Raw genomic sequence first — 12,257 nt, 5'->3', positions numbered from 1 at the left:
GAAACTGGACTTCAGGCCGTTTTCATCGGTTTGGACCGACCGTGTGTACGCGGCCTTACACAGCCCAGCCCTGTCTAGCTGGAAAGGAGACCACATTTGTTTCTGCTACAGCTTCACTTTCACTTACAGGTCTCATTACCTCCACCCTGCGACTGGATAAGCTTGGGTTTGGTCTGGACCCTTAGCTGTATTGCTGGGCCAATGAGATGCAGGTGGGAGGTCAATGATGTCATGAGCATTCTCGCCGTTACACATGCAAATGCAGGGTGGGACAGGCCTGTCTTTAATATTGATTGGACCCTGGGCAAACATTTTCACTTATCAACTACTTGCGGGCAGTGCAAGCTCAAGGGGAAGCTGCCTTGGGCCTCACAACAATAAGTGGGCCCGGGGCAGCTTCCCCTTTTGCCCTGTGTTAAAGACGGCCCTGGGGCGGGGATGCACATAATATCATTGACCTAATATAGTCCCATGGCCATACTGGGACAATTGTCCTTATACTGTGAGGGAAAAAAGTATTTGATCCCCTGCTGATTTTGTACCACTGACAAAGAAATGATCAATTATAATTATAATGGTCGGTTTATTTAAACAGTGAGAGAAAGAATTACAACAAAAATATGACGGTGGGGGATGGTGTTCTCCATGTATGATGGTGGGGGATGGTATACTCCATGTATGATGGTGGGGATGGTGTTCTCCATGTATGATGGGGATGGTGTCCTCCATGTATGACGGTGGGGATGGTGTTCTCCATGTATGACGGTGGGGATGGTGTTCTCCATGTATGACGGTGGGGATGGTGTTCTCCATGTATGATGGTGGGGGATGGTGTTCTCCATGTATGACGGTGGGGATGGTGTTCTCCATGTATGATGGTGGGGGATGGTGTTCTCCATGTATGACGGTGGAGGTGGTGTTCTCCATGTATGACGGTGGGGATTGTGTTCTCCATGTATGACGGTGGGGATGGTGTTCTCCATGTATGACGGTGGGGGATGGTGTTCTCCATGTATGACGGTGGGGATGATGTTCTCCATGTATGACGGTGGGGATGATGTTCTCCATGTATGACGGTGGGGATGGTGTTCTCCATGTATGACAGTGGGGATGGTGTTCTCCATGTATGACGGTGGGGATGGTGTTCTCCATGTATGACGGTGGGGATGGTGTTCTCCATGTATGACGGTGGGGATGATGTTCTCCATGTATGACGGTGGAGATGATGTTCTCCATGTATGACGGTGGGGATGGTGTTCTCCATGTATGACAGTGGGGATGGTGTTCTCCATGTATGACGGTGGGCATGGTGTTCTCCATGTATGACGGTGGGGATGGTGTTCTCCATGTATGACGGTGGGGGATGGTGTTCTCCATGTATGACGGTGGGGATGATGTTCTCCATGTATGACGGTGGGGATGATGTTCTCCATGTATGACGGTGGGGATGGTGTTCTCCATGTATGACGGTGGGCATGGTGTTCTCCATGTATGACGGTGGGGATGGTGTTCTCCATGTATGACGGTGAGGATGGTGTTCTCCATGTATGACGGTGGGGATGGTGTTCTCCATGTATGACGGTGGGGATGGTGTTCTCCATGTATGACGGTGGGGGTGGTGTTCTCCATGTATGACGGTGGGGATGGTGTTCTCCATGTATGACGGTGGGGATGGTGTTCTCCATGTATGACAGTGGGGATGGTGTTCTCCATGTATGACGGTGGGGATGGTGTTCTCCATGTATGACGGTGGGGATGGTGTTCTCCATGTATGACGGTGGGGATGGTGTTCTCCATGTATGACAGTGGGGATGGTGTTCTCCATGTATGACGGTGGGGATGGTGTTCTCCATGTATGACGGTGGGGATGGTGTTCTCCATGTATGACGGTGGGGATGGTGTTCTCCATGTATGACGGTAGGGATGGTGTTCTCCATGTATGACGGTGGGGATGGTGTTCTCCATGTATGACGGTGGGGATGGTGTTCTCCATGTATGATGGTGGGGGTGGTGTTCTCCATGTATGACGGTGGGGATGGTGTCCTCCATGTATGACGGTGGGGATGGTGTTCTCCATGTATGACGGTGGGGATGGTGTTCTCCATGTATGACGGTGGGGATGGTGTTCTTGGGGTTGATGCCAAAGAGCTTGATTTTGGTCTCATCTCACCCACAACACTTTCCCTCAGTTCTCCTCTGGATCATTCAGATGTTCATTAGAAAACTTCAGACAGTCCTGTACATGTGATTTCTTGAGCAGAGGGACCTTGTGGGCGCTGCAGGATTTCAGTCCTTCACGGCATAGTGTGTTACAGATTGTTTTCTTGGTGACTGTGGTCCCAGCTGCCTTGATATCAGTGACAAGATCCTCCCGTGTAGTTCTGGGTGGATTCTCATGATCATTGGAACTCCACGAGGTGAGATCTTGTATGGAGCCCCAGACCGAGGGAGAGTGACACTTATTTTGTGTTTCTTCCATTTGCGAATAATCCCACCAACTGTTGTCACCCTCTCACCAAGCTGCTTGGCGATGGTCTTGTAGCCCATTCCAGCCTTGTGTAGGTCTACAATCTTGTCCCCGACATCCTTGGACAGATCTTTGGTCTTGGCCATGGTGGAGAGATTGGAATCTGATTGATTTATTGCTTCTGGGGACAGGTGTCTTTTATACAGGTAACAAGCTGAGATTAGGAGCACTCCCTTTAAGAGAATGCTCCTAATCTCAGCTCGTTACCTGTATAGAAGACACCTGGGAGCCAGAAATCTTGCTGATTGATAGGGGATTAAATACTTATTTCACTCATTAAAATGCAAATCAATTTATAACTTTTTTGAAATTCGTTTTTCAGGATATTTTTGTTGTTATTCTGTCTCTCACTGTTAATATAAACCGACCATTAAAATTACAGACTGATCATTTCTTCGTCTGCGGGCAAACATACAAAATCAGCAGGGGGTCAAATACTTTTCCCCTCACTGTATAATAATGTGGCCAAATTATGTCAAAAGCATCTCTGCCCTTGTGTTATGTACAGCTCTGCAAGCATCTCATTGGGGGACGGGATCATGTGACCGCTTCCTAGGGGTTTGGGCGCAACTGGACAGTGAAAGGAAGAAGCAGGAAACTGATGCTCTCATCTCTCTGCTCTCTCCTCTTATCAGCATGTTCCTGAAGCACAACTGATTGGCCCCTTATGCCGCTTCTCCCTCCCCCTCTATAAGCTCTGCTGTACAGACTGTACTATAGAGTGCAGGAGTCATAATCAGGTGCTTGCATAAAAATATTGCATAAATATTAATAGTTACAGAGCTGCAATAATATGTGCCTTTAATAGCTGCCTGGAGTTCAGCTTTAACTTCCAGCAAACTACAATGTATTACTTTTTATATTTTTATTTCCCCGCAAAAAAAAGTAAAAAAAAAAAAAAAAAGGAATCATGCCTTTAGCCTTACAAAGATAACACTGATCTTCCAAATAAATAAACCGGCACTGCACGTTAGAGAACACATAAAATGTTTTCACTGCATGCAGCAGAAACTCCAAATTCCGCTTAGCGTGCCCCATCCAAGCCCCTTCATTCCTATCACAATGGTCATATCATATTGTGTCACTAGGTGGCAGCAAAGCTTAAGATTTGTTTTACTTCACAAGAGGGCTGTGCAAGCTTTCCTTTGCCTTGTTTGTTGGGTTCATTGGCAATTGCCTGCAGAGATGAATAATATTCCTCAACTTTATGCTCTACAAGTCCATCAGTTACGTGAATGACACTCAAAAAAAATAAAAGAAAAGAAGATAAGACGAGATGGAAATCTTGCTTACGTACCGGGTATGACTCAAGGGGCTGCTTCAGTAGGAGATCCCCGAAAATTTCCTCGCAGTATTTGGACATCTTGTACTGTTGATATTTACTGAAATATAGTAAAACATTTTTAAATACAGAATGGAGACGACAAAGTGCAATTTCAGTTTTCAATAGGTAAGACTGTAGAATTCTCTAAAAGGGGGTTTTCCATTACCCGAGGCTGAACTGGGGTCTGTGTGTGTGTGGGGGGGGGGGGGGGTCTCTAGTATGCGGATCACCTATTGCAAAGCCCAATCAAGCTCTCAGTTTACTCCTGCTAAACATGTTCATGGTGAAATTATCAAAACAAAAAGGTGTGCAAAGTCCTACCGTTCATTTTCTCTAGAAAGCAGCCACAGCTTGTGTAGTAAAGCCTGTCCCCTGCCAGCATGCTACAGAGAAGGAATTTGCTCTTTTTGTTGAAGGATGAGCTTGTTAGAAGTGTCCCACCACTTAGCCAATGTCTCACTCCTGGCCGTTCTTGGGTGGCAAGACCTCCTCCATTCCCATTGGCAGGTGGCGGCACTCCTCTAGGGCTGTGTCCTTATTGCTAGGAAGTAGGTTGGCTCCGTCTGCTTGGTCTCTTCTGCTGTGATTATACACTGGTGTTCTGGTGCTATATTTCAACATCACAAGCCCAGGACGCTGTGATCGCTTTGTACTACACTGGATTTTCACTCTGTTCTCTATACTCTTGATTCTGACCTTGCTGACCTGTCTCTGAAATACCATATCGTCTGCTGACCTTTTGCTCATCCCTGGACATTGTTTACTGCCTGTGGCCTTCCTGGAACTATGCCTCTTCCTGGATTACATTTACTGTATGCCACTTTCCCTGACATCTTCCGGTCTCTGGATTACATTTACTGTCTGCTGCCTTCCCTGACCTCTGCCTGTTCTTGAATTATATTTACTGTTTGCTGCCTTCCATGACTTGCTGCCTGTTCCTGGATTATACTTATTGTCTGCTACCTCCCCTGACCTTACTGGATTACACTTACTGTCTGGTCTGCTGCCTGCCTTGACCTATGCCTGTTCCTGGAATATACGTATTGCTTGCTGCCCCCCCCCCCCCTGATCTGCCTGTCCTGAATTACACGTTCTGTCTTCTGCCCGTCCTGATCCCTGCCGTTCCACAGATTACTCTTTCTGTCTGCCACCCCCCCTTGATCCCTGCCTGTCCCTGGATTACACTTACTGTCTGCCACCCCCCCTGACCTCAATCTGTCCCTTACATTACACTTGCTGGCTGCCACCTCCCCTGACCTCAGTCTTTCCCTGGATTACACTTACTGTCTGCTGCCTGTTTTCATCTCTGCCTGTCCCTGGATGACACTTACTGTCTGCTGCCTTCCATGACCTCTGTCTGACCCTGAAATGCACTTTATGTCTGCTGCCTACCCTGATCCTATGATTGTGGCCTGGATTACACTTACTAACTGCCATGTTCCTTGACCTTGGTCTGTCCCTAGATTAATCTTACTGTCTGATGCCTGCCCTGATCTCTGCTTGTCCCTGGATTACACTTACTGTCTGCTGCCTTCCACGACCTCTGTCTATCCCTAAAATACACTCTCTGTCTGCTGTCTGTCCCAACCTCTGCCTGTCCTTGGATTACACTTACTGTCTGCTGCCTGCCTTGACCTTTGCCTGTTCTTGGAATATGCTTATTGCCGGCTGCCTCCCCTGATCTGCCTGTCCTGAATTACACTTTCTGTCTTCTGCCGGTCCTGATCCCTGCCTGTCCCTGGATTACACTTACTGTCTGCCACCTCCCCTGACCTCAGTCTGTTCCTTACATTACACTTACTGGCTGCCACCTCCTCTGACCTCAGTCTGTCCCTGGATTACACTTACTGTCTGCTGCCTGTCTTGCAATCCTATGGAGAGTCAGATGTCAACGGAGTCATGTCTGCTGACATCCGACCCGATCCGCCAAAATTGGACGGATGGCGATACGTCCCCATCCGTCCTTGGAGACAGTGGCGCTGCACAAGCCCCTACCGCTCAGTGAGCAGAGAGAGACTTGTCATCCGCCGGCTCAGCGGAGATCTGCAGAGAGATCTCTCGCTGAGCTGGCGGACTCCGCTGAGACGTCCCTGAAATACACTTTCTGTCTGCTGCCGACCCTGATCCTATGCTTGTCCCTGGATTACATTTACTATCTGCCACCTCCCCTGACCTTGGTCTGTCCCTGGATTAAATTTACTGTCTGCTGCCTTCCACGACCTCTGTCTATTCCTGAAATACACTTTCTGTCTGCTGCCTGCCCCAAACTCTGCCTGTCCCTGGATTACATTTACTGTCTGCCTCCTGCCCTCACCTCTGCCTATCCCTGGATTTCACTTACTGTCTGCTGCCTATCCAGATCTTTGCTTGTCCCTGGATTAAATTACTGACCACACCAATCCTGACCTCTGCCTGCCTCTGGATTTCGCTATGGACTACTCAGCTACTGAAGCATCAGTCTATGCCTGACTCTGCCAAGGAGCACAGGTCCTACTTTGTATATCTTGATCAGTTTCTTTTACCACTTTGCCAGCAACTATAGCCCTGTCTGTGTATTAAGTCCTGGGGGTAACCAAGTAGCTTCTTTAGGTAAAGCTCTCCAGCTAGCCCACTATAACCTCTGACCGCTGGTATTGGGGGAAGCATAAAAGAGCTTTGCTGACTGGACAGCTCTAGCTCTGAACTCTGTAGTGAGACCACTGCTTTCATGCAGAAAGTCCTCCTCTGCACCATGCTGACAGGGGATAGGCTTTTCTACTCAGGCTGTGGCTGCTTTATCAAAAGATAATTGTAAGACTTTGCCCATCTTTTTTTTTTTTATGCACCCGGAATGTATTCAGCTGATTTCAACTGATGGTTCCATCACATTATATTACAAATCTCTCTTTTAATAGAATGAATTTGCTTATGACAAAGGGGTTTATTTAGAAAGGAGAACCCCTTTAACATTTAATATAACTATACCTCAAACACAATTACCAGGAAAACTGTTTGAGGACCACTGACTGGGTTCAACCCACAGATTCCATGTTTTCTCAGGTCAGAGGCCTATATACACAATAATCAGAAACAACTGCTGGTGAAATCTGGTGCTGCAGTGCGACCAGGAAAATACAGTTAATCCTTATGGGAAAATTGTATTTTTATTATAAGACTCCAGTCCGCCAAGGTCTTCTAGGAACAGGAAGAAGTTTTCAGGGGACTGTGGGAGCTGGGGACCCTATATTTGGGATTTCTCCATCTCCCTCACCCCTTTTAGGTTACCTTACCATCTCATTTAAAACTGATCTTCCAATGAGAAGTGATAAATTAAAGACCGGCTGTGAAGGAGCAAACTCTGGTAGCTTTTGCTGATCGGTTGAGATGTCCTATGGGCTATTTACCAGAACCCCAATGGGAAAGCAAGCCAATGGGTAGTTGCTTACTGGCCTGCTGCCCCATCAGTGTATTGGATATAGTTATTGAAGTACCCCTTTGTAGGTCTCAAATTTTCATTTTTCCTGCAAATCTATATATTCCAGTACCCTGGAATTAAAATACAAGGGTCACTAGTATATCTGAGTCAATGAAGAGGTAACAGATGCCTGGAAAGTCTCACATCATTCAGGGACAATAAAATGGTACCTGCAATGGTTCTCAAATGAAAGGATTACAGGATACTCCGAGGTGACAAACGCATACTCCCTGATGGCTTGTATTACATCCTTCAAAAATGAGCAGAGAATACAGAGGGTTAATGTGAATGAGGGCAAAAAAAAGAAGCACCATCTGAAATACATCTTACTTCAAGCAAAACGATCAAAAAACTGTCATTGACCCAACAAGGCCATAAGGCCAATAATGTCACAACCATTCCCCCCTATCCTCTGTATACATGGAACTCTGGGAGGGGGGGGGGGGTGTGGGGGGAATCTCCCACCCACAACCCATTTGCCCAGTAATGACAGGCAACTTCTAGTTTGAGGCCAAACCCAAGAACATTCCTAAGTTAATGTCTTTGACTTAACATGGCCACGTGGCCATATAAGGTCTATGATGTCAAGAGTATCCCCCCATCCTTTGTATACATGGTGCCCTGGGGTGGAAAATCTCCCACCCACAGCCTATTGGCCCAGTAATGACAGCCAACTACTGGGTTCAGGCCAAACCCAAGAACATTCTTAAGTCAATGTCAATGACCTAATATGGCCATTTGGTCATCAAAGGTCTATGATGTCATGAGTATTCCCCACTCTCTACTTTGTATAAATGGATCTCTGGGGTGGGGGAATATCCCACCCACAACCCATTGGCCCAATAATGACAGCCATCTTCTGAGTTCAGGCTAAACCCAAGAACATTCTTAAGTCAATGACCTAACATGGCCATGTGGCCATATAAGGTCTATGATGTCAAGAGTTACCCCCCACCCCCCACATCCTTTGCATACATGTAGGTCTGGGGCGTGGAATCTCCCACCCACAGCCCATGGGCCCAGTAATGACAGCCGACTTCTGGGTCCAGGTGAAACCCAAAAACATTCTTAAGTCAATGACCTAATATGGCCATGTGGACATATAAGGTTTATGATGTCATGAGTGTTCCCCATCCCCATCCTTTGTATAAATGGAGTTCTGGGATGGAGGAATCTCCCACCCACAACCCATTGGCCCAATAATGAAAGCCAACTTCTTGGTTTGGACCAAACCCAAGCCCATTCCTAGGTCAATGTCATTGATTTAATATAGCCATAAGACCATATTAGGTCAATGATGTCACTAGCATGCCGCCCGTGCATGCTACGGGGCTGGGAATTTCCTGTCTGCAGATCAGCTCATTGTCCCCTAAATGACAGGAACCTTCTGGGTTTTGACCAAACCTGGTTCACAATGAACCCAAGCCAATCCCTACTGACCAGGAGAACTGAGAACTTTTCTACTTTCAGATGTCTGGTGTTATTGTATTGGAACCCATAACATGTGGCCCATCTTACATACCTTAAATAGGATATCAGTACACATGGCCTTCCCATGAGTAATTATGGGCTCCTGGTCTTCACCTTTTCCATCCCAGCAATCCAGCTCCACACACCTGCCCATAACACAGGCATACATTCAGTAAAATGTTTACAAGCATCATTTTCCTGCAAAGGCATTTGGTGGACACAAAGTGGATTCATATCCTTTAAATTAAAGTTTATGGGTTCAGAGTTCAGCTTTAAAGCTTATCTACCTTGAATCGTCTAAAAGCTATTGCTAAATCAGGTCAGGTGAATGCTAGGTCACCAAGTATACTAATGGTGGGACCTTCCAGTAACCTCTCTTTCGGCACCTTCCTTTAAGTACCAGTGTCACAATAGTCTTTCTCCTCTCCCCATTCAATGAAGAAGGAGGAGGGCAGAAAGCCACAGAGAGGATATACACTGATATACGAAAAAAATAATCACCGTCTTTATTACATGATTAGGAAGCATCATAAAAACTAGGGTTGTCCCGATACCACTTTTTTAGGACTGAGTACGAGTACCGATACTTTTTTTCAAGTACTCGCCGATACCGAATACCGATACTTTTTTGAAATGTGTCCCCAAATGCAGCCATGTCTCCCCACAAATGCAGCCATGTCCCCCCACAGATGCAGCCATGTCCCCCCCAGATGCAGCCATGTCCCCCCCAGATGCAGCCATGTCCCCCCCATATGTAGCCATGTCCCCCCCATATGCAGCCATGTCCCCCCATATGCAGCCATGTCCCCCCATATGCAGCCATGTCCCCCCATATCCAGCCATGTCCACCCCCATATGCAGCCATGTCCACCCCCATATGCAGCCATGTCCCCCCATTATCCAGCCATGTCCCCCCATTATCCAGCCATGTCCCCCCCATGCAGCCATGTCTCCCCCCATATCCAGCCATGCCCCCCCCATATCCAGTCATGTCCCCCCCATATCCAGCTATGTCCCCCCCATATCCAGCCATGTCCCCCCCATATCCAGCCATGTCTCCCCCATATCCAGCTATGTCCCCCCATATCCAGCCATGTCTCCCCCCATCCAGCCATGTCTCCCCCCCATCCAGCCATGTATGCCCCCCATCCAGCCATGTCTCCCCCCCATACAGGCATGTCTCCCCCCCATCCAGGCATGTCTCCCCCCATCCAGCCATGTCTCCCCCCCCATCCAGCCATGTCTCCCCCCCATCCAGCCATGTATCCCCCCCATCCAGGCATGTCTCCCCCCCATCCAGGCATGTCTCCCCCCCATCCAGCCATGTATGTCCCCCATCCAGCCATGTCTCCCCCCCATCCAGCCATGTCTCCCCCCCATCCAGGCATGTCTCCCCCCATCCAGGCATGTCTCCCCCCCATCCAGGCATGTCTCCCCCCATGTAGCCATGTCTCCCCCCCATATCCCGCTTACCTGCATCCCCGCTACCGCAGACTGTGTAATACGCGCCGGGAACATTACAGCTTTGAATAGCTGTAATGATTGGCGCCGCGCTGCGTATAGACACTCCCCCTCGCTCGGGATTGGACAGTTCACCCGAGCGAGGGGGAGTGTCTAAGCTGTAATGTTCCCGGCACGTATTACACAGTCGGCGGTAGCGGGGATGCGGCGTCACGGCGATGGCGGCGGGGGCGTGGGCGGCGGGGACGGGGGAGTATTCTATTTTGGTATTGGGGGTATTTGCGGGAGTACGAGTACTCCCGCAAATACTCGGAATCGGTCCCGATACCGATACTAGTATCGGGACAACCCTAATAAAAACCACAAAACCATGGTTGTACGGTACAACTGTATTTAGTTGGTGCATGTACAGAACTCCAAACTGGCGTAATAGATCAACGCGTTTCACAGTAGTCTTGCTTCCTCAGGATCCACGCCTTTTTATATGCAACCAATATTCATCTATAGAGATCATGACAATACATCTATGTACAATAAAACATTTATTTTTCCAAAAAAATACCATATCACAAATATGATATTGTGGAGATCTTTTTCAATTAAACAGAAATACCTGCATCCAGCTAGAAGAACCTGTCTGTACATTTCTACAGATGATTTGCCACCAAACTGTCTGCCGGTAAGGTATGTATTGTGGGAGGAGCTAATGAAATAGTGTGCAAGCGGTTGCTCCATTTCCTGATAGAGTTCCAATCGGTCGAGAAAGACTGGGGCATTCTCATCAGACATCAGATATCGGCAGAATCCATCGCTTGATATTTGACCTGCAAGTGGAAAAAGGAGAAAAAGTCAGCCGAGCATTTCTTGTCCAAAAAACTTTTCAAACATAATTTTATATATGGGGCTACAAGCTTCCAAAAGCTATGTCTGTGTAGAATAATTCACATTTTAGGATTGGTACAAGGATATTCCTTTTGTACAGCTAAGCAAATCTGAACCAGAAAAATAATTTTGCTCTCACCATGTAATAGGAGTTTTCTCTTTATTGCCAATTTATTGTACGGTGGAGGTGGTGAGCAAGGATGAGCTAAGGTTTGGAGGACGCACCTAACAAAGGGACGGGATGCTGGTGACATCACTTACCTTCTATTGCTGCATGGCCAAATTTCGCCAATGATATTACACAAATATGACCAGGTAGTCACTTTTAGGTAGATTCAGGTACGTTCGTGTAACTTTGCGGCCGCGTAGCTTAAGGAATTTAAGCTACGCCGCCGTAAGTTAGCGAGGCAAGTACATGATTCACAATGTACTTGCCTGCTAAGTTACGTCGGCGTAGCCTGAATCGGCGGGCGTAAGGGCGCCTAATTCAAATGTGTTTGAGGGGGGGCGTGTTTTATGTCAATGGCGCTTGACCTCACGTTTTTTATGTTTTTTTTAACTGCGCATGCGCCGGGCACCTACATTTCCCAGTGTGCATTGCGGCTAAGTACGCCGTACGGGCCTATTGATTTTGACGTGGACGTAAACGACGTAAATCACTATTCACGGACGACTTACGCAAACGACGTAAAAAATTCGAATTTCGACGCGGGAACGGCGGCCATACTTGACATTACTATTCCACTAGGGCCTAGCTCTAATGCCGCATACACACCATCACTTTATGTGATGAAAAAAATCGTAAATTTTCTGTGAAGTAAAAAACGACGTTTTTGAAACTTCAATTTTCAAAGACGAAGTTGCCTACACACCATCGTTTTTCTCACAATGTTCTGGCAAAGCGAGGTTACGTTCACCACTTTTTCCATTAAAGCTCGCTTCATAACTAGCTTCTGGGCATGCGCAGGTGTAAAAACGTCTTTTTAAACAACGTTTTTTGCTACACACGGTCAATTTCTGTGAAGTAAAAAACAATGTTTTGAAAAACGACACATAAAATTGAAGCATGCTTCAATTTTTTTTGGTCGTTTTTTACAAGACATAAAACGACGTTTTCCCCCACACACGGTCAATTAAAG

General features: G+C 47.2%; 1 protein-coding gene across 4 annotated transcripts in view; it reads right to left on the bottom strand.

Annotated features, from left to right (window-relative positions):
• PLCB4 (phospholipase C beta 4) overlaps positions 1–12,257 on the bottom strand; it is a 477,241-nt gene that overhangs the window by 123,229 nt on the left and 341,755 nt on the right. For all 4 annotated transcript variants that reach the window (XM_040351702.1, XM_040351705.1, XM_040351703.1 and 1 more), the window contains 4 exons: positions 10,850–11,060; positions 8,828–8,921; positions 7,476–7,555; positions 3,825–3,909 (listed from right to left, as the gene is read on the bottom strand). In XM_040351702.1, coding sequence (XP_040207636.1) covers positions 3,825–3,909; positions 7,476–7,555; positions 8,828–8,921; positions 10,850–11,060 — 470 coding nt within the window. The remainder of the gene's footprint in view (positions 1–3,824; positions 3,910–7,475; positions 7,556–8,827; positions 8,922–10,849; positions 11,061–12,257) is intronic.

Source organism: Rana temporaria, chromosome 4 (assembly GCF_905171775.1).
Source record: "Rana temporaria chromosome 4, aRanTem1.1, whole genome shotgun sequence".
In the NCBI taxonomy this organism is placed as follows: Eukaryota; Metazoa; Chordata; class Amphibia; order Anura; family Ranidae; genus Rana; species Rana temporaria.
This window is presented reverse-complemented; position numbering and strand designations above follow the sequence as displayed.